The sequence below is a fragment of the Primulina huaijiensis genome, chromosome 15 (genome assembly GCF_012295235.1).
Source record: "Primulina huaijiensis isolate GDHJ02 chromosome 15, ASM1229523v2, whole genome shotgun sequence".
Taxonomy (NCBI): Eukaryota; Viridiplantae; Streptophyta; class Magnoliopsida; order Lamiales; family Gesneriaceae; genus Primulina; species Primulina huaijiensis.
Genome location: NC_133320.1, coordinates 2,290,447 through 2,312,143, shown reverse-complemented (window position 1 = coordinate 2,312,143; position 21,697 = coordinate 2,290,447). Strand labels below are relative to the sequence as shown.

Here is a 21,697-nt window from a genome sequence, read left to right as displayed (position 1 = left end):
CCGATTGTGCGGGGACCCCCTTCAATTCCTTTGAGTCTATCTATCTTGAGATGTTTTGATTTTTTAAAACCCTATGTCAAGTTACAAATAGTTGTTTACCAAGATCTTAAATAAAAATACTTAATAGCAATAGCATCGCGATACATTTATACAAAACTTCTACCCCGAGCACACAAATTCTACCCCGAGCACACGGAATGAAACCATATACAGTCAAGTCGGCGGCTCTCCCAGGTCCATAATTTGTCAAAACTTTCATATAATAAATTATTATTATTTGAAAAATATTTATTTATTATTTAAAATTTTGATATACAAATAATATATGATTTTTAAACACATTTTTCTATTCTTTTTATTAGTGAGAATTATACTCAATCAATGTATTAAATGCAATGATAAATAATCTAATTCGATGGCATGATTGTTATCCATATTTGAATATGATATCAAATGATATAAATTTTTTTTAACAACAATTAAATATATTCATTATATCAAAATTTTTAAGTATTTTAAAAATTCATAATTTTAATACTTCGTGTATCGCACAAGTGAGATACTATTAAATAACAAATGTCCGAAATAAGGATAACAATGGGGTAGGGCGGGACGTAGACGAGTTTGTCATCCTCATCTTTATCCTCGAATTCCGTACCCGCCTGATACCCGCTTTTTCAGGTCCGGAGAATCTCGAACACGAGCCTAGGGATCCAATCCCTATCTTCGTTTCAAAAATATTAATCGTACAAGGCGGAAATGTGTTCAAGGAATCTCCGAATCCAAACTTCTTATTATTATTTTATTATTAATTATAATATTAATATTAGATACTTATTAAGAAACTAATATTTGAAATATAAATGACAACGAAGTATGGCAAGAGCATGTTTCTCATCCTCATCTTCATCCATGTCCCCGAATTTCATACCCATCCTATCCCCTTTTTTTAGGTTCGATCAGCGAAGACCAAAACATTATCTCCGTTTCAAAAATATTAATAGGACGAGTTCGAAGAATCCTCAAACCCGAACATATTATTATATTATTATTAAATGAATATCAATATTAATAATAACATTATTATTAATATTTTTTTAAAATAATGTTAATAATAATAATATTATTATTCATATTATTTTCGGAACGTGTTTGGAGATGAGGATTATATCCCTATACTTGTCCTGAACTATTTTGAAGATTTAAAAAAATCTCCAAACTCAAACCCGAAAAAATAAAAAATCTCCGTCTTCATTTCAGATTTTCTTTACTGGCTCGATTGCGCGGAGAAAATTCTAATCTCTACTTTGAGAAGTTACTCTTTAAGATAGTTGAAGACTGAAAATGCTTGTTGGAAGGTTGTCGAAATATACCAAGTAAACTGGTACTAAATAAATCCAAGAAAACTCTGAAACATTTAAAAATGCGTGAAAACCTATGTACATTAATTTTTTAAAAAATACATACATGTATTATTTTATGAAATTTAGAAAATTGAATTCCAGATTGTATTAATTTTAAACAGATTTTTTTTTATTTTTTTAATAAAAGAATTGGTTTGTTTTTTGATAAAGTCACGGGTCAAACAAAAGGTTTGACTGATGTGGATTTGCATGAGTGATGCCGCTTTTACAGCACCAAATTTAAACTTTTAAAATTTGCTGTTATTAGCCGTATTATCAATTTACCCCCTTTGATTACTTCCAATGAAAAGACAATAATGACCTCATTGCTCCATCCCATTCGTGGCATGATATACGGGACCAAGCAGGCGAACGACAGACTGAGAGTGAGAACTGAACTACTTTTTTGCCTAATAAGTGCGAAGCCAAGAAAATGACTAATCAATCCCTGTCAGAAATCGTCTCTATTATTTATGTTAATATAAACCTAGGTCACATATTTACTTATTATTATTATTATTAATATTATTATTATTTAATAAACCTACTACATTGATATAAAAAATTCATGTAATAAAATTTGTTAATTTAGTATTGAAAAAAACTATTTTTTTTTAATATAGAAATATTTTTGTTGTAGCCAAATTTAATATAAGCCCGAGTTAAAGACCAAGTGGACTTCAGGCCCAATAGAATAATCGGGATTATCAGATTTTGAATGGAACAGTTAACAGAACGTGGGGAAAAGTCGAATGGATCAGTTTGAGAGATCGAACAAAATGAAAGAGATTCAAGGAAAGAAGGAGACAACTCACCCACAAAATTCTGCAATATTTCCAATTTAGTTTTGCTCATGCTATTTTCATTTTATTTTCAACAGTTAGTTTGCATATCCTGTTGCTTTCATAGTTAGCATTCCATTTTCGTTTGCAAGTTAATCCTTTGTTCATATTTGTGAGTCTTAGGTTGTAAAAATATGTTAAAAGTCCATCCTTAATGGCATAATTATATATTCATGTCGTTTTGAGGGTGGGGTTTCTTTCTATTATTTTTTAGTTATTTCAGCATTTCTTTCGGTTTTATTGTTTTGTCATAATCAAATAAGTCATGATCATCAACCAAATTGAAACCTGCATGGTTTGATTAAAAGTCATATCCAATCTCACCCAAAAAAATGGGTGTCAAAAGTGACATTTGACACGCCTTCAAATTTTCTTGGAAAACAAATTGGCACGTCCAGTGGGAGAAAATAAGCCCAGGAAATTGTGAATCGATTTGAGGATAATATGCTGAGAGATGGGGACATGCAAGTAAGTCCCTGCTCTAAGTTGGAGGTAATGAATAATAGGTGAGAAATTTGAGGACATGGGAAGGATGATGATCATGACCTTGAAGCAATTCTTGAATGAGACTTTGGAAGCACAACAATCTAACCGGTTAAGACGAATCAATCTTCTGTGTCCAAATAAGCAGGTTGTGGAACAAAGACAACCTTTTGAGAAATTATCAGACTGATGAAACTCGATGCCCAGTCACTTCAATGTCGAATCAAGTGTTTACTGTTGTCAATCCAAGTATGTTACCTAGAATACTCGAGGAGACAAATGTTCATGAGATATCAATGATCACTAAACTAGCTCCAAAAAAGAAGAAGATATATATAACATATATATCAGGGGTGTGCAATATATTGTGTTTGTGCAGCAGCCAAGAAGATAGAGCCAGTCCCAGAAGCACCGTGCGAGTGCTCAATGATCACATTATTTGAAAGCTCGCTTCCCAGCATTTCCCACACACTGCTGTGCAGATAGTTTTGGAATATACGGTAATGCTCGAATAGCCCTCCTTCAATCGTTATCACGCTCCTCTTGTTTGCGAGTCTACCCAGTTTCTTAACGACTCCGACTATTCCAGCTCCGACCAATCGAGCTCCACATTCAACTACAACGTCGCATACCTCTGCTACTATTTCTCTAGCCATCGGAATTGAATTGTTTATCTGAAACCACCTCATAAGTGTTAAAAGTATATATAAATATTATCAACATGTTTTTTTCAATGATCTCGAGCTTTTGGTGAAACTGGTTTCTCATCCTATATCCCACAAAATCCCATATCATTCCGAGCGTATATTTTCGAGATATATAGGTTATACCTCGACATTTTGCTCGGCTCGATTGGCGATTGCAACCCCTTTAATCAAATAACAATTCAAGAAACTAAGGAATGTAACATAGATCATACATCACCTCGAAGACTTCCTTCAGCTTCTCATTCACTCCTTCATAATCCTCAGATGTATCTTGGTGCTATGCAGCCATATCTGGGGACCCTGAACACAGATAAATGAAGAAATCCCGAGTTTCATTTTTATATATATTTCTAAAATCTGAAGTCTCAACCCAAAAATATTAGAGTTCAATAATAATCAGATGTACATATTAGTCTCTTAATTACTTTAACAAGTAAAGGGATGGCAAGTTTAGGTGGCACACAGTCTACGAATAAAGCAGTTTCCCGAGCCATCTTCAATAATACTCTCCTAACAATCTCTCCCAAGTACATGCCAGAAATAAGCTTCTCAAAAATCTGGAAAACATACCAAGAATTCAAGTATATATTAATGACAAAACATTAAATTATATTGAAGTTGATTTCAGAAAATTCAACTCCTAAATTAATATTACCTGGTGTCCCGGATTCGTGCTTTCAACATCCAAGGAGGCATCGAACTCTGTCAATGGAAGATGGGAGGACGTGTAGTTTCCCCATTGCATGTTAACAACCTGCCAAGAATAAAGCTCACTCAATCTGAATACAGTTGGGTATTGGTGGTTCCATATTTGCGTACCGTTTCCGAAGAATTTGGTGGCTGTGCTAGGAGTTTTGAGGCCTGTTGGGGTGATTCACTGTAAGAAACATCACTTGCCATGCCTAAACTCACAGCAGCAACACTTTTTTTTCTGTAATATCTTCCTCCAGCCAAATTTCCAATTGTATCAACCTACATTCCACTTTCCATGATCAACTATTTTACTCGAATATTTATAATGAAGCTGAAATGAATCCACAATTGAATGTATAACTTACGAGTGCAAAAACTTGCATGTTTAAACTGTTCTTTTCCAAGGACATGTTGATTTGGTCTCTCAATTCCCTGCCAACCTGATTTATACGCGGGCAAACTTACATTACGTGATCGTATCATTGCAATAATCGAATCGGTTTAATTAGAGTACTCAACGGTGGCGTCGACTGACAAATCTTTCGATTCGAAGTTGATTTTAGAGGTGAATGAGGCAGCTTGATCTGCCGGAAACGACACTGTAAATCCCAGTTTATGTTCTCTTGATCTTGCCTCACCTTCATTTGCATGCATGATGCATCGAAACGAATTTAGCCAGTTCAAGGGAGATGAAATCTAGTAGTTCCTGATAATTTAACTTTAATAAATTAAATGAGGATCAAGTGTTCCATTAGTGTTTAAGCTTATTTTTTTATGCTCGACAGTTTTTATATATTTAACACATCGAGACATGACGCACCTTGCTAGAATTGGTATCCGCCATTACAGAAGAAGGAATTTGAACCTCTGGGCGTTGCAGTTCAGATACTGGCTCATTCTTGTCGTCTAATTTGGCTCGCAACATTACAAAATTTGTTCCCCGCAGGTTAATGCCATAATATGTTCCTTTTTCTTCCCTGTCACGCATATATATTATTTATGTCAAAGATTAATGCAATCGAATATCAAATTTCTTGAAATATTCGAATGTAATATTTTAAATTTTTTTACCCTGTGGGAAGTGGTGCCAGATAAGAGACGAGCAAGGGCAGGGCAGGGCGGGCTGCTGTCGCCATCCATTCCGACTGCAAGTGCCGTCTGCATTACAGACGCCAGCTCATCGGCGATGTGTCAAAGCTTCGCAACTTGTGTGGCACAGTCCCTCGCGAACTTTCGAAATATTCGTCGTGCATGCCTCAACCGCCACTCGCTGCGATGCTTCCGATGCCTTACTAATAGAGCCACCCCCGCCGCAGCCGTAGTCATGGCAGCCTCCGTCGCCACCACTTCCTTCTTCATCTCTACCGCTGCTGGTGGTTCTTTAGACCCGGAATTTCGAAGTTGGATTTTAGTTACGTCTAATTATGATTCAAATCCCATTTTGTTATGTAAAGCCATGAAAGTTGAAACAGAAATGTGACTTTGGGGTGATATGGTAACAATCTTTTCAGTAAACGGCTTACGACTGGATCCCATTTTAACGTCGTGTATTTCGTCCTTAAATTTTGATTATTTGAACACGTAGTTTAAATATGATTTAAATTATTCTAAAGCTGACGTTAGAATATAACCATTGTAGCAAATGGCTTGAGTGCACACATACAGGAACTCTATAATCTTGCAACACTGCCCAGTTCTGTAATCTTCATTCAGGAATGTTGTTAAATTACAAGATATAACTATGTTACAAAATTCAAGCAACAAAACTAAATTAATCCTCTTCCTGAGTCCAAATCTTGACCGTCTTGTCATTCCCAAGAGCGCTAGATGCGATAATATTTTCGGTCGGGTGGCATGACACAGATACCACTGCATCTGTATGGCCTTCGAGCTTTTGAACAATTTTCCGGGACTGGAGCTCCCACAAGTACACACAATTTTCCTCGGATCCACTAACAATGTACTTCCCATTTGTTATGGAAAATGTTGAAGAAATGCAGTATTTCGAGTTGACATGGCCCGTGTATGTTTTCAGAAATTTGCCCGTGGACAGGTTCCAAAGCCGCTGCAAGCAAATGATTCAATCTTACATGGGAGAGAACTCGATAATGTCAATCTAATGCAATGCAGATTCACAAGACCAAGTGAAAGCGCGCTCCATCTTACTTATTAGGCAACAATTTTAAAAGTTCTCGGTCAAGGGAAAGATGTGAATACCATCGAACATTTAGCAAGTCATGCCTGCTTGTTTGTAAACTCTAAATAAATTTAACCTCACATGAAAATAAACATATCTGCGAACATAAATTTATATTCGTTAAGCAGACAGGGTCTGAAACCGTGGTAAAAAAAACTTTTGGTTCTACAGTCGAAGAAAATTGAACCGCTACCACCAATTGGCAACCTGATAGGAACCTTTTATATGTTAAATTTTCTAAAATTGATAAAGATTATCACCCAGATAAGATTCGTGAGAGATCGTGACAAATGTGAGAGAATTAAAATCAAGAGTTAGCAAATCTTGTTCATTTTGAGTACCATGTGGGAAGTATAGCAAGATGATAGTGCATACAAAACATTTTGGCTTGAAGAAAATTTCTACTATGTGGGAGCTGGGAGGTATAGCAAGATGACGGTGCATATAAAGTAACAAAATAGTAGAAATTTTCTTCAAGCCAAAATGTTTTTTCTTCACCAAGTACTCATTCTGGCAAATCATTCGGTTTTAGACCATCTACTTGTATGACAGATTTGGAGCTCCTTTAAATATCAATATTATCTTGATAACACAATTCCTAGCTAATAAATATAAATTCTGAGACGATCACTTCAAGTTGAACAAGGTATAATTAAACTTAACTCAGAAAAAGAAACACACTAAACAATCAAATTGAGCACATGCCAGCCAACCAAATCATCATATTCATGAAACATGATAGAACCAGAGAGAGAAACCATAACTTATTTCATTCAAGTACCTTGCACCTCTATAACCAAAACTTGTATATCATTCGAGGAATTCAGTCTCGATGGAGTTAAATGTTTAGCAGTCTCTCCCTCAAATCTTAAAAATATGCATAGTTACTCGAAATATGTTTCAGGCCTCAAATATAAGTTATAACAAGTGGTGCCCATCTACTGATTTTTAAAGAACTATATGTCCTCACCAAGCTGAAAATTTACACGTTATACTCTGTTCGTTCCATCAAGAAGAATTCAGCATATAGTCATGAACTCAACTAAATAAATTAAGGATTAATATCAAGAAATGAAATTGAGAGAAGCTAACCAAAGTGTTATCCAGAGTTCCGACTAAGATAAATTTCCCGTTGGGCGAAAACTTGACAAAACTAACAGGCGGATGCTCATCGTCTATAAGAGTCTTCATACAATGCCCAGTGGAGGTATCCCAAATCCTGCAAAGCCCGTCATAACTACTCGAAACAATAATCGTCCCGTCCAAATTGAAATCAACAGCCGTTACAGGGTCGGAATGCGCGGGGAGGACCTTCAAGCATTTCCCAGACTTAACATCCCAAATGCGGACGGTTTCATCGAAGGATCCCGAGGCGAGCATGTTGGATTGTGGGTTAAAGTTGACGCAGAACACGTAGTTGGAGTGGCCGGTTAGGGTTTTGATGTGGGACCCAGTAGTGACGTCCCATAGGCGGAGGGTGCAGTCGTCGGAGGCGGTAGCGAGGAAGCGATTGTCGGAGGAGAATGCGAGATCGGAGATGCCGAGTTCGTGGCCATGGAATTCATGCTGGGTGGTGGAGAGAGAAGAAACCAGGTAGGTGCGGGCGGTCTTGTCGGCGGACGCGGAGGCGAGGAGACTGCCGTCTGGAGAGAATTTAACGCTAGCGACGGCGCTTTTGTGGAAGCTCAGAGTGTGCTTCAGACAGTAGGGTTTAAAGGGCACTGCTGCGTCCTCCGCCATTGATGACATTCGGGGCTTTTTGGTGCTTATACATCTTATACACCACATCAGTCCAATCTAGTGAAACCGGACCCCATCAAACCGAAATCAAATCCGATTTGGGCCGGTCCAATCTAAAACCTTTGAATTGAATCCAGTATCAATAATTTAATGATGTATTTAGATGAATGAATTTGAATCTATATATTACGATTATATTTTTATAGATAACAATAAAATAATTGTTGAAATATTAAATCCATATATCGTTAACACGTTAGCAAATTAAAATGAATTTCAACCGATTTGATCTGGTCTTAGTGTCACGCTCGACGTTATCAACAATAACATAATTGCTAAACAACAAGCTTCGTAGTACAGTATAAACCAAAATCAGTTTATATCATAAAAATGAAATCTTCTTTACAATAGTAACTCTAAAAACGATAAAAATATGTGGAAAAGTTTATAACTTTAATTAGAACTCACATGAACATATTCTTAATTAAAATGCTTCATGCGTCCACTATCAGTCCCAAAACTGATGTATGATTCTTCTTTCCCTATTTCTTCTTCTGATTTATCTGGGGATGATAGAGTAAGGGGATGGTATGAGCACATATCATGCATAGTATTGGGATGGAATGAGCACAACATAACAAAATACATAAAAATTCGAAACACATATCATGCATAGTATGATTCATACCATATGATTATCATTGACTAGACACTGAGATTGTTCTACTTTCTATGGTTTACTGATATCAGTCCCAAATTTTTACTCTTCTAAGGGGCGAGGTCATATAGCGGTTACATCCCCATCGCGTAAGTATCATATCATATATTTGAGATTCCCTTAAATATCAAGTTGAATCCTCACAATGCCCACATACATCATGTGACAATCGTAACCAGAAGGTGGTAGAAGAAGAATTTGTACTCGACCGAACTTTCGAAAACGAAAATTATACATAACCGAAATTAAATTTAAAACAAGCCCACTTACCTTAGACCTGCAAGAAAACATGGAGAATTCAAAAACCATAGAAGAATCATGCAACTGATACTTCGAAAACGCAGCAGCGCATCACTGCGAAAATCAACCATCTTGAAAAATTGATTGCGCCTTATTGAACCGTTGGATTGGGTCGAATTTTGGATATGTTAATCGAAACTTATTGAGGCATATTCTAAACGGTAGAGATCGGATTCCATGTACCCGAAAATTTCAGTGTAAATTCTGAATGAGAGCTTTTTCTATTTATAGAGAGGTGACTACTATCCTCATCGTGTATTATCATCTCGTTTGAACTTTTGAATCAAACTTTAAATCTAGAATAATTATAATTCTTTATCTATGATACTGGATAATTTCAAAATCCATACATCCATTCTTTGAATATATATTCGAAATATTATCCTGTTCATGCTTGCAAAATTTGAATTTTTTGTCTAATTTCCAATATTTGGTAGACCTTTTATTTTCCCGTATAATTAAATCTTCACTCTTAAATCCAAAAAAATGTCCTTTGGTAATTTCGAACTTAACGGTAAATTTTCCCAAAAATAGGACTTCTGATTTTTTCCTAAAATCTGTTTTTCTCATGCCTGTATTTTTTTATCGTGTTGATTTTTCCTTATCTCTACTATTTCGAAAATCATACATTAAATACCCCAAGATTTCAAAATTAGGGATCATATTATTCTCTTACTTGATCTTTATCCATGTATATTAATATCATCTCAACCTTAGATCTCTATCTGGTATAATCTTTTCAACTTTGAATTTATATCTCAAAATTTACCTTCTTTAATCCAAAAATACCTTATTTAATTTCTTATATCATAGTCTGTTTATTTATCTCAAGTTCAAAAAAAATTCTACACGATATAATTATCCGCACAACTTTACATAAACTTGCAGATCTTACGTTTTAAATAAAATAATAAGATAGATATCCAAATATTGAATAATCTTTGCACACTTAAATTACAAAAAAATTATCAAGATTACAAAATCTTGGATTTTACAACTAGAGCTGGTTTGGAATCGTTGGAGTGTAAAAGAATAACTTATTGAATCAATACTTGTACTTCAAGTAACTACAGTCTCTTGCTATGCCAGAGTTGAGCCTCATTAACCTTTTGCACCCGACCTGATTAACACATTGGATTCATCGTACATTTTTAACAAAATGAATGCGATCGGGATGGTGAGATACATATATAGGGACACACATGACCAAACGTCTGCCTCGTAAAAAAAATATAGATGGGCAGTCAATAGACCAAAGTCGGTGGTTGGATCACATATGCAGTCAACTTGATATGCATTAACCATTCCTCGAATGATCTCTGAAAGTCTTGGCCTTCCAATTTCATTGACGGGTTATAAAACAAATCCGGTCACCAGTAGTTATTGCAAGAGCAAGCTCCCTCCTTAAAATGATGGAACCGGTTAGCATCTCTTACAATTATAACCTTCTGAACAAATATCGATGCTATTCTCATAAAATTATGACAGTCTATACAGATTCGTATGTTTTTCATGATCTTAATAACGCCCCCATTGGAAAATGTCCCACCTGCATTCATCAAAGAGAAGGCCAAAGCCAACTTCTCGCTGTGGTGATACAGATGCTCCACTTTATGCTCCTCTTCTACGTCGTATAAAACCAAACTAGTTGTAGGAACGTAGCCTATTTTCTTGAGTTGTCTCAATAGCTCCTCCAAATATACACATATCGCTTCTAGCCAAGGGTGTCGCTGACCACCGGATGCAAACTCGTGCACCCTATTTCCAACCTCAGTCCAGCTCAAACCTGGTTCTTTTCTTACCCCAAAACGGTTCATTTTATTCCGTATTAAACCTCCTTGATCAAAATTATTGCTTGAGCAATAAATATTGGAGATCATAACATATCCTAGGGAATTTTCAGGATCTAACTCCTTTAACTTTGATGATGCTAAGTTGGCCATACGAGTTTCTCCATGTTTTCGACATGCTCCAAGAAAAGCACTCCAAACAACAAAATCCGGTTCCATAGGCATATTTGTTATGACCTTTTTGGCTTCTGTAAGATGTCCAGCTCGTCCTAAAATATCAACCATACAAGCATAATGATCAAGTTGAGGAACGACTCCATATTTCTCGAGCATGGTTTCAAACATCTCAGTTCCTTCTTTCACCATCCCAGTATGGCTGCACAACGAGAGCAGGGCAACAATGGTAGTGTCATCTGGTACAACATCCATTTGTTCAAAGAAATTTAGTGCTGCTTCGGCATCACCATGTATTGCATAAGCCTTCAACATTGAATTCCAAGAGATGATATCTCTAAGTGGCATTTCATGAAATACTTGCTTCGCGTCATCTATAGAACCACATCGAGCATAAGCATGAATAAGAGCATTATTGAGCACTGGAACGTTCACAAAGCCTACTCGAATCACCTGAGAATGCACGGCTGCGGCATGCCTCTCAGTCATGAGATTTGAACAGGCCTTCAATAAAATGGAAAAAACGTAACAATCTGGACGGAAGTGCTCCCTACTCATCTGATTGTAAAGGAGAAGAGCTTCTTCTGGAGCCCTCTCGGAAAATGCTGTCATGATACCAGTCCACATAACAACATCCCGTTGCGAAGAAGTTGTCTCCAAGAACAACTTATGGCAATCACTAACGTCCCCGCCAACAGTAGAATAAGCTTTTACTAAAGCAGTCGCTACTCCAACATCCAGTCCCAACCCTATTTTCACACCAACGCAATGCAATTGCGAGCAACACAAGCGTCCCACAACATTATCAAGTCCACATATCGAAGAATTTAAGCTCAAGAACGTGACGCGGTCAAAATCAACTCCATCGTGAAACATTCTTTTAAACAAAGAAATGGCTTTATCACTTTGTCCATGCATTCCAAAACCTGCAATCATTGAATTATAGGTTATAAGATTGCGAATGCCCATTTCTTCGAACACCCTACAAGCCTCAGCACCTGAATTGGAACCATTCTTCCAATACATTCCTACCAAAGCATTCCCCACATAAATCAATCCGTCACAACCTGTTTTCAACGCAAGCCCGTGTGCTTGAACACCGCGTTTATAATCACAAACCGAAAACACGCTCGCATATGCAAAATCATTGGGTTTAATATGAAATAACATCTCAGAAAATAAGCCAAAGCATTCGTCCACGTGTCCGTACTGGGCGTACCCTGAAATAAGCGCAGTCCAAGAAACAATGTTAGTGTGAGGCATTTGGCTGAACAGTTGGTGTGCAATATCCAAGCGGCCACACTTCGCATTCTTGTTGATGAGATGATTGGCGGCGTAGAGATCAAACGGTCGCGTTCCGGTGAGACTTCGGGCTTGCACACGGAGGCGAAGGGCCTGGCATTGGTGGGCTGTCTTTAGAATCCTGCTGAGAGAGACGGATATTGGTGTGAGAACACTTTTCATGTGAATCTCATAGCTTCAAAAGCAGCGGCGTTCATGGTCAGCAGACCATGAATTCCTATTATATTATTGACCTTGTCTGATAAAAGTCAAGTCTAAGTAAAACACAACAAAATCAAAACTTAAAAATAATATTAAAAAAATTATATTTTACAAAAAATTTAATATACCGAAGATCAAATTTTAATTTTTAATACATACATGCGTGTCTCGCATGCATATATATTTGCCATAAAAACTAGTTTTTTCCATAATCTAATCTGATATTTTTTGCAAACTAGTCATAAATAATCGTTCTCATAATCTATAATATTTTGTAAAATAATGGATAAAATATGAACTACATACTTTAATTATATTTTTATTTGTTATCACCAAAATAAAGTTGAAAAATTGTTACCAAAGAAAGTATGTATTTAAAAAATAATAAAATATAGTTGATGGATTATTTTGATTTATTTCAATAATAATCATTAATCATTAGTACTTCAAAAATAGGGGCAAATGTTAAAATAATAGAATTATTTTAAGTAAATCAAAACATGTCACTTCCTTAATTAATAACTGGCATTGCACTAGTACATTGCGTGTGTATAACATAATATGTAAATCTTATGTAATAATTATGTTTTTATTTCAAGTAATAGAACTAGTCATCATTTCTGCTTCCATATAAAATTTAGAAACATTCCGATTTTAATGTTTCTACGTATATGTACTGTTCTGTACCGTACGTGCACCAAGAAAAAAAATGCTAAAATAGGACAACACATAGTAGACCAGTTAATTACTAATGACATTTTTACAAGTGAATTATTCCAACCGACATCAAACATTAAATTCATTAATACTTAATACACAACACGCATATGCAACTTAGTTTTCCAAACAATTTTACACTAAAGGGGCAGACGAAAAGGCCAAGGAAAAAAACATACTACAAATATAACATGAAGTTGTCGGAGATAATGCACACAATAACACATGAGAATAAAAGCAATACCGAACACATTATTGCATCAAGTTAAACATTCGACTCCTTTCTTCTGTTTGCCATGTTGGGTATTTTACCGTCAATCGTGCAGACAGAAAGCAGCGCTCGGCGATAGTTGGATACTAGTTTCGACTTTTAGAATTTTCCATGGCCCTGGGAGCTGTAGAGAAAATGAAACTCATTTACGGTTGTTGATTGCGGATATCAGCATCCATAGTGGAACAGAACAAAACCATAGTTTCAAATGGGTTTGTTCCCTTGTAAAAACGATGAGAGAAACAAATATTTCTCACCCAATCCAATAGCATCAGAGCCTTTCATAATTTTGAGCCTCTTGCAAGAAGTGATGAACATCCTAAAACAGCAAAAGTAGTCGATTACATGAGAATATTGGGTGCATATTGTATCATATATGGGAACAATTCATGCAAGTTAAATTGGACATATGCCAACAGTCAAGACATTTATCACACATTCTTATAAAAGTTTGCAGTTGAAAGATTTTTTTTCTTTAAAAAAAAAATCATGGATAAATATTAAATTTTTCGCAGCTAAATAAGTAGATACACGGCAGTGAGAATTAAAATTTTAGCCATCGCCTATCTATACAATGTCTTCAAGATGCATCGTTGTGTCATTTATATGCAGATTTTGGTCTCAAGTCTCCTTCAGATTCTTATCGATGCATTGAATTATCATTTTTTACAAACAAAGTAAATGTGAAAATAATCACATTTTGAAAACCTTGTGAATTCTGCAACTCATGGCCTTGCATTTGTTTTAACTGCAGGTTGGTAAACCCATAATAAGAGACTCGCCTATGGTTAGAGCTTCAATTAAATCGAGAGAAGAGTCCCAAAGTATACAGAAAAAAACAGTTTCCTTGGTATGAATGAACTGCAGTAGTAATTGCCACAAGCATACTCATGATTGATGTCAAACTTCTCAATCAGTATTTACTTATCTTAAATATATTGATTTTGACGACTGAAAATCAAACATTGTTATGATTGGTGAACACTCAGTCAATTACCACCGTACTTGGTTGCAGGCTTATGAAGAAGACCGTTGTATTTGGATGCAGGCTTATGAAGAACATGAGTTCTCAGGCATTGCAATGCTACTATGCTAGTGAGGGAATGATATTTATCTTTTAAGGACGTTATTCAACAGTCAACACCAGTATAGCAGTCGCAGAAGGCAAGTATCTGTTCTTTCCAACGTACAGAGAATAAAGAATAAGCACGAGGTATGTAAAAACAAACTCCATAGCATATGGATATTAGAGCATCCACAGTTGTCAGGATATTTCTCCCAAATATTTGTAGGTCCATTGGTCTATATCAATCAAATATCCTCATTCATTCTCAAATATCTCACATTTCACTATCAAATTTCCCACCAACCAAATATTTATGGGTCTAGCTGTCATTTAATTACTCTTCATTTATTAGTTCATTTAAATAAAATGATTTATACCTTTTTTAAATTTACCTTTAATCTAATTAGTTTCATATAAAAAATTTAATATTTTAAATTTAATATTGAATTTATGTATATATTTTGACAATTATATAGTACAATTAATCTAATATTAAAATTTTATTTTAAAAAAATGATAGCACATAGCAATACAAAAGTTTGACAAATATGGGCTTGCATGAAATGGGCCTTGCATGGGTGCATGTATATCAAAGAAACTTTAATTAAAAATAAATAAATAAATAATTTTTTTAAGAGAAAAAGAAGCAAAGAAGCTGAAGCGGCTGGTTGGGCTGCAGCTGGCAGTCCACCCACCAGGGATACATGGATTTTTCCAAATGTCCCCTGTTGCAGTGGCCCTTGGGACAAATATCACATTTTTGTAGCATGTTTTTCTTAGGGGAAACTCGAATGTCTAGTTAGCAAACACAGGAAAACTCTGCAATTTTTTTTCGCTAACTGCATCAACTTGATACTTTTTCCAATTTCAGTACTGTTAAGCATATGGATTACTTATAGTGTTATCCATCTTCCATTTAACAAAAACCGGAAAAAACAATAAATTCCGTACATAAAAGTGCAGAAAAGTAAGCTTACTCCCATGGCACATCTCCAACAAGCATCCAATCACCATCCTTGTCCTCATATGTCAGCACATAATCTGGTCCATGCAGAAGATCCTTCAACTTACTCTCATTCAGCATCTCCTTACTTGGGGTTCCCGTGGACCCACATTGTCCTGAAACAAGAATGCTCTCCTAGAACCTGTAAAGACAAAAGAAATTACCTACACTGAAAAAACTACTTACCTATGGTGAAACAACCGAACATTTTCTCCAATCCAGTAGAAAGTTCTTGATAGGAGGCATATGTTCTCAGATCCACCTTTCTCAGATAAGGTGCAGTAGCCATGCTGACCTTGACAAATAAAGCACCAGGTCCTGGTTTACCATCAACTTCATCATTGTTCTTCAAGGTTGTGGCCAGAGTATTCTTCCTATAAGATCTGATTGGAGGCCAACCAACAACTTGTGCCCTGCAACACCGTATAGAAAATAACAGAGGCAAGCACCATAGAATAAAACTACCTCATTCAACCATAATTATTTAAATCATTTCCTAAATTTTCCCATGAAATTTCAGCACTTACTTAGCAGCAGGTGCACTGTTGGTGTTAGAGTCAATAACCTTCTTATTGCATTCCTTAGATGCCTTTGCGGGTATATCTGACATGACATTTGTCCCGGTATTACCAGCTAATTTTGATTGTCCTGAATCAGAACCTGCAGAATTGAACATCCAATTTCCCACACCAAACAAGGAACTTTTCGATTCTGGTAATTCATTTGCAGTGTCACAAAATCCTCTTTTACTCCCAGAAACAACTATCTTTTGTGACAATGAGCAGATTCCATCCTTTGATGGAACCAAGGGAAATAATTGCTTTTCATCAAGCTTCCCCATGCTGTTCAGGTTAATGCCTGAATCTCGTTCAGGGGATTGTGATCCAGGAAGACCAAGCCTCAACTCTGTGGCCTTCATAGTTAAATTCTTCTTGGTTTCCTGGGTTACATCTGAAATGGTAGAGCTGTCTACCGAGGAACGATCGGTCAATCCCAAGTAATTGCGCTCTTTTAGCCCCAGGCCATTCTGAGAGATAGATTCAACTGATGCTGAAGAAGCCATCAAAGAAACATTACATCGACTTTGATCCTCAACCCCCGACAATGGTGGAGACATAAAAGTCGAAACTTTACATGCTGTTTTATAAATCTGCAACACAACAAATATTCAGTTGTCACACTTGATTAATTCAAAACCTATCAACCTAACTCCGAGGAACTATCATCTGAGAAAATCCTGACACTTTACCACCGGGATCGGGGAAACAATTGTTTCATGTGTATCTTATTCAAAACAAGAAAATGTTCAAGTAAGTGCTTTTTAAAAACAATAATTAAAGTTTACTATTCAAACAAACCGTTCAATAAAAACATAACGCTGAAGCAGAAAAAGGTCGGCAAACAAAAAGGCAATACACTGTTATCTTCTCATTTTGTTTTGACAAACAACAGGAACTGCATTCAGGTGGGAAAACTATAGCAATGAAAGATTAAAAAGAAGACATGTAAAACTCTTCATCAAAGTAGTACTCTTCAACTTTTGCCGGGAAAAATTGAAGATAAAACGAAAATAGAAACAGCAGATATCAAAACCTACCAGAACCAGTGGCCAAGTAAGAGGGGTTGGTTGCCTGGGCCATTGCTTCCCCTCTGTATTGAATTTTATCGTCCCTTTGTTTCAATTTTCTCGCAGATTTATATGTTTTTGCTCATTAAATATGCTAATAGTTTTTGGTTCATCGCTAATACATAAAGAATTCAAATCCAAAATTTCAATAGTTTTTGGTTCATCGCTAAGCTAAATTTTTTGCTTCTCAACCTCACAGCCAAGCGAAACACTAGCACGGACAATAAAATAAACAGCCAAAAAAATTACACAGCGTAGAAAACTTAAACCAACAAAAAATCAAAGAAGATCCACATTTCAGGTTCAAATCAAACACATGCTAGTTATTAAGAACAAACATAAACCATACACCAAAGATTACTAGATCTCATCTCAATATTTAGCACACCAAACCCAAATCAAACAAAAAGAAAACAGAAAAGTTACATTTGCATAATAACAAAATTACTTACCAGAAAATGGATTATGGAAGTGCCAGTACTCACAACGCAGCTTTAGAAACAGATTATGCTCTAGAATTTCGAATAACTGTACGAAAAGCAGGGAACGCAAAGCAGAGAGATTTTCTCAAGGTCCCTCCAATCCAGCAGAATAAGCTAACAAAAACACGAGGGAGAGATTTGTTTTTTTATTCGGCCGAGAAACTAAAGCCCAGAATCAGACTTAAATCACGAAAGTGCCCCTCGTTTGTATTTTCTTCCGAACAACGACTGGGATTTCTCGATGTCAGTGAATCGCGCCCGTTCGAAGACAATCAGATTAAAATAATTAATTCTGTTTATATGTAAATTATGACTTATTTTTACAGTTTTGTTGATTCTTGCGAAAATGGTAAGTGTGTCAATTTGGGTGAGATGAGTGGGTTGAGTTGAGTTGAGTTGACTAATAGTACTATTCAAAAATTGTTCAACTTGAACCCGAGCCACCTCGAAAACACTCAATCCGAACCTGAACCCAATTAACCCGATTTCGAATTTTTATTAAATAAAATTAAATAAAATTCAAAAAAAATAATATTTTAATTTAAACACATAATAACAAAATATCTCTCGTATATATGATTTAAATTTGAAAATCTCATCGTAGAAAAATAAAATATATTTACTAAATCAAATAAATAATTGTTTAGAAAATAAAAGATATTCAAAATAAATATTAAATTATGAACATTTATGATATAAATATACAATAAATATTTTTTCAGACTTATAATATATAAAAATATATGCAATATTTATTAACTATATTTTTTAAAAAAATTAAAAAATTTCGGATCAACTCGGGTCAACCGAATCCAACCCAACCCAACCCGATTATTTTTTCCGAGTCAGCTATCGGGTCCAACCCGACCTGACCCAAACCCGAAAACTCCAAACCTAAACCTGATTTTTTTGGATTGAATCGTGTCGGATTGATGTATCGTGTCTGATTTTGTTATCCCTATAAAATGGTGATAAATATATTATTATTTTTAAACTAATTCTAACTTTTTCACACGTGTGAGCGACCAGAAATACATTGAGAGAAAGTTCATCGTTATGTGTGAAAACAAATTATAATTTTTTCCAAAATAAGATAATAAGATCCTAAAAATATTTAATTAACTAATTTTGTATATTATATAAATATAAAATAAGAAACTTATTGGGGCAAAAAAAAAAAGAGAGAGAGGGGACAGAGGAAAAAAAGGAGTTGAAATATTGATAATTTGCGAGGGGACAAGAAAGCAATAATTGGACTTGATTTGCCGGGTGGTGACTGACTCATACACTCATAAGTCATAACCACTCATCTATTCTAATCCACTCTTCTTCTTTTCCAATATAATAATATTAATCTATCAAACTATTTCATTGTAATGAAAATTGATTTTTTTATTATAACAATTAGTATTATTACAAAATATCAATTATATAATTTTAAACAATCAATTTATTTTATTTATAATTAAAACAGAAGCATGCAAACTACATTAGTTATATAAATTCCAGTGAACAACTCTATGTGACAAATTCGTCTGAAAAATTTTTGGTAAATAATAGAACCATGACTATTGATCAAACACATCTACTTCACCCACTCGGATATAGAAATATAAGTTATTCTTTGTCCATATACAATATTAATATTTTATCCTAATACTATTTAAATTAATAATATCTTTTGAGGAAACTTTTAATGTTCATGCTTTCTCTCACGGGAATCATTAGATGCCAATTGACTTTGCACGCTTGCTCCCCCATTCCCCTTTCATTATGGTCAACAAACCACATCACACATAATTAATTCTACAAATATTCATACCGGTTGTGGAGATACGTAAACAAGTCAATTTTTCTGAAAAAATAGCTTTTTAGGTATGAGATTTTTTCTAAATTTGTGGGCAGTAATTTCACGATTATAGGGGAATATGTATGAGACATATATGGAATTATTTATGGAATCAACTTTAATTGTACAATTATTTGTCTAGCTCTAGATCCTAACACAACTAGGATGACTCGAGCGATGTATATTTGGCTCGAACTATAATTCACAAATGTTATAACCTTGTAATATTTTTTATCGAGTTGGCATTAATGCAGAAGACAGTCAAAAAAATACTCAAGCTTATATTTAACAAACACTTGACAATATATACATATATAATAATGCGTACGACAATATAATGTAATGCAATGTTGATGAAAATTGCGAGATTTGTTGAGAGGTTGGATCTCGTATTGGAAGCTCGGGTCGGACTTTCAAATCTGAAGCACAGACATGAACGTTAGAAGAGGGCCGAAAGGTTGTTCTAGCATAGTACTCCGACGCTCAAGTCAGATAATAAGAAAATAGAGAGAGTATTATGTGTGTTCAGAATGAGTGAATATATGAATGCATATACAATGATCAGAACCTGTAATTTATAGGAAAAGAGCCACGATATATGCGAGTAGAGTTCTTAGACGGCTACAACTCTAGTCTTTGTAGGATTCTAACGGAGTTAGAATCTTTCTCCGGTAGGAATCTAGATTCTCAGAATCTTAGATAATATTAGATTAAATTTTTATGAGCCTTATTTATGTGAATTACATATTGTTGTATCTGAGTAGGAGTTCATTTGAGGAATGGGCTTGTCCGATGAGATTAGAGTCAATTCAAGTTTTCAATTGGAGCTCGACTCGGCAGGTAGGCCATGTCTTGCTGATCGACGAAATTATGAAAATATGAGAGGTCAACAGGGGTGATCTCTTGGATAACTTCCCAACAAATATGTGTAAAAAGAATCCAACGTGGGTCCCAAGATTATCTAATGGATACTAGTGAATGAGATGGCCTCCTAGTGAACCCTAGCTATTAAGATTAACTCCAAACGAATCTGGATATTGGAGATGAATTCTCCCGAGCTACAGAGAATGGGCCGAACATATCTCCTTGAATATCATAATGTATCACCACGGTATTACAAATTTAGCATAAAAATTATAAATCATCAAAATAAAATAATTTAGCTTCAAAAGAAACTCCATGATTATTCGCTATATCCTATATCTACACATATTTAACAAAATTGCAAATCAAATATTATTTCCTACGTACATCGGTTTGGTTGATTAAACAAATCCAAAAAAGAAACAAAACTAAATTAGAATTTCCGCATTTTAGAATTTTATTGATTGGTGAGCTACATTACGAAGGAGTTGACTTATCTTTCTATGTTTGTTTGTTTTTTCTCCCCAAAAAAGAAAGAATTAAAATAGGCACAGGTTTCATATCCAGTTACAGACTGGCACGCTATCCCCTCGGGAACTTGCTGTTTAGCATGGCCTAACGGACATCCCAAAACAAATTTTTAAACGAGGATAAACCAACCCATGCTTATTCTTAATTTATATCAATAATCATAGATTAATTCATATCAATATTCATAGCACGTGATTTCCACGTGTTCATGTATTTTACTTACTATAAATAAAATAAAAAAATACGTGAATTTTGAGATAAAATAGAAGAAAAATTAAGAAATACTAATAAGTTCAGACCATTCAAGTTATAGAACAAATTATGCATGAGTAAAATTAGAAATAAACTTTGTTGTCGACGGACGCGATAACACGGAACTGGTGAATTTATACTGAAAATTAAATTTTATCAAATTATACCTTATAGTGTATTTATTTGTATTGAACATCGATGCTTCGGACTAAGGGAACTATGAAAATGTTGTGTTTCTGATTCAAATACAATGCTTTCATTTTTTCACAGAAGCCCGATCGATATATGCCCATATGGTGGTACAATTCAATTATTGGGCTTTGTTTGGGTTTTAGCACCTATTGGCTATCCAACTCCTAAAAAAAGAAGCCACCTTCACATGCAGCCAACATTGTTATAACTGAGGGGAGAACCAGTCTACGACTATTGCTGGTACCCTCATATGACTGCCTCAAGTAAAATTCACGACCTTGTTTTATTTGTTC

The 21,697-nt window shown here is 35.1% G+C and overlaps 3 protein-coding genes and 1 pseudogene across 4 annotated transcripts; all 4 read right to left on the bottom strand.

The window, feature by feature from the left end:
* Positions 1 to 2,910: 2,910 nt before the first annotated feature.
* Positions 2,911 to 5,487, bottom strand: LOC140958259 (probable hexokinase-like 2 protein; annotated as a pseudogene).
* A 259-nt stretch (positions 5,488 to 5,746) lies between these two features.
* LOC140960555 (COMPASS-like H3K4 histone methylase component WDR5A) lies at positions 5,747 to 8,202 on the bottom strand. Its single transcript, XM_073418860.1, has 2 exons — positions 7,418 to 8,202; positions 5,747 to 6,193 (listed from the first exon to the last, which is right to left on the bottom strand). Exons 1-2 carry the CDS (start codon positions 8,111 to 8,113, stop codon positions 5,900 to 5,902), a joined length of 990 nt encoding a protein of 329 aa, XP_073274961.1. The 5' UTR covers positions 8,114 to 8,202; the 3' UTR covers positions 5,747 to 5,899.
* Positions 8,203 to 10,110: 1,908 nt separating this feature from the next.
* Positions 10,111 to 12,598, bottom strand: LOC140958241 (pentatricopeptide repeat-containing protein At1g71420). Its single transcript, XM_073415622.1, has one exon. The coding sequence runs from the start codon at positions 12,509 to 12,511 to the stop codon at positions 10,454 to 10,456; it is 2,058 nt and encodes a 685-aa protein (XP_073271723.1). The 5' UTR covers positions 12,512 to 12,598; the 3' UTR covers positions 10,111 to 10,453.
* Positions 12,599 to 13,268: 670 nt separating this feature from the next.
* Positions 13,269 to 17,939, bottom strand: LOC140958242 (auxin-responsive protein IAA9-like). Of its 2 annotated transcripts, none has more exons than XM_073415623.1 (6): positions 17,687 to 17,939; positions 16,135 to 16,757; positions 15,794 to 16,020; positions 15,582 to 15,723; positions 13,771 to 13,857; positions 13,269 to 13,725 (listed from the first exon to the last, which is right to left on the bottom strand). In XM_073415623.1, exons 2-6 carry the CDS (start codon positions 16,722 to 16,724, stop codon positions 13,707 to 13,709), a joined length of 1,065 nt encoding a protein of 354 aa, XP_073271724.1. In that variant the 5' UTR covers positions 16,725 to 16,757; positions 17,687 to 17,939; the 3' UTR covers positions 13,269 to 13,706. The 2 variants fall into 2 exon arrangements, with proteins under 2 accessions (XP_073271724.1, XP_073271725.1); XM_073415624.1 differs by having other exon boundaries at positions 13,269 to 13,662; positions 13,796 to 13,857.
* Between the last annotated feature and the right edge of the window lie 3,758 nt (positions 17,940 to 21,697).

Excerpts from the sequence above, each read along its gene's own strand:
- LOC140960555 (XM_073418860.1), bottom strand. The coding sequence starts at position 8,113 with ATGTGGTGTATAAGATGTATAAGCACCAAAAAGCCCCGAATGTCATCA. Across the intron at positions 6,194-7,417 it reads GAACTCTGGATAACACTTTG|CGGCTTTGGAACCTGTCCAC; the intron begins GTTAGCTTCTCT and ends ATTTGCTTGCAG.
- LOC140958241 (XM_073415622.1), bottom strand. The coding sequence starts at position 12,511 with ATGAAAAGTGTTCTCACACCAATATCCGTCTCTCTCAGCAGGATTCTA.
- LOC140958242 (XM_073415623.1), bottom strand. The coding sequence starts at position 16,724 with ATGTCTCCACCATTGTCGGGGGTTGAGGATCAAAGTCGATGTAATGTT. Across the intron at positions 16,021-16,134 it reads AACAGTGCACCTGCTGCTAA|GGCACAAGTTGTTGGTTGGC; the intron begins GTAAGTGCTGAA and ends ACGGTGTTGCAG. Across the intron at positions 13,858-15,581 it reads GTTGGAGATGTGCCATGGGA|GATGTTCATCACTTCTTGCA; the intron begins GTAAGCTTACTT and ends TTGCTGTTTTAG.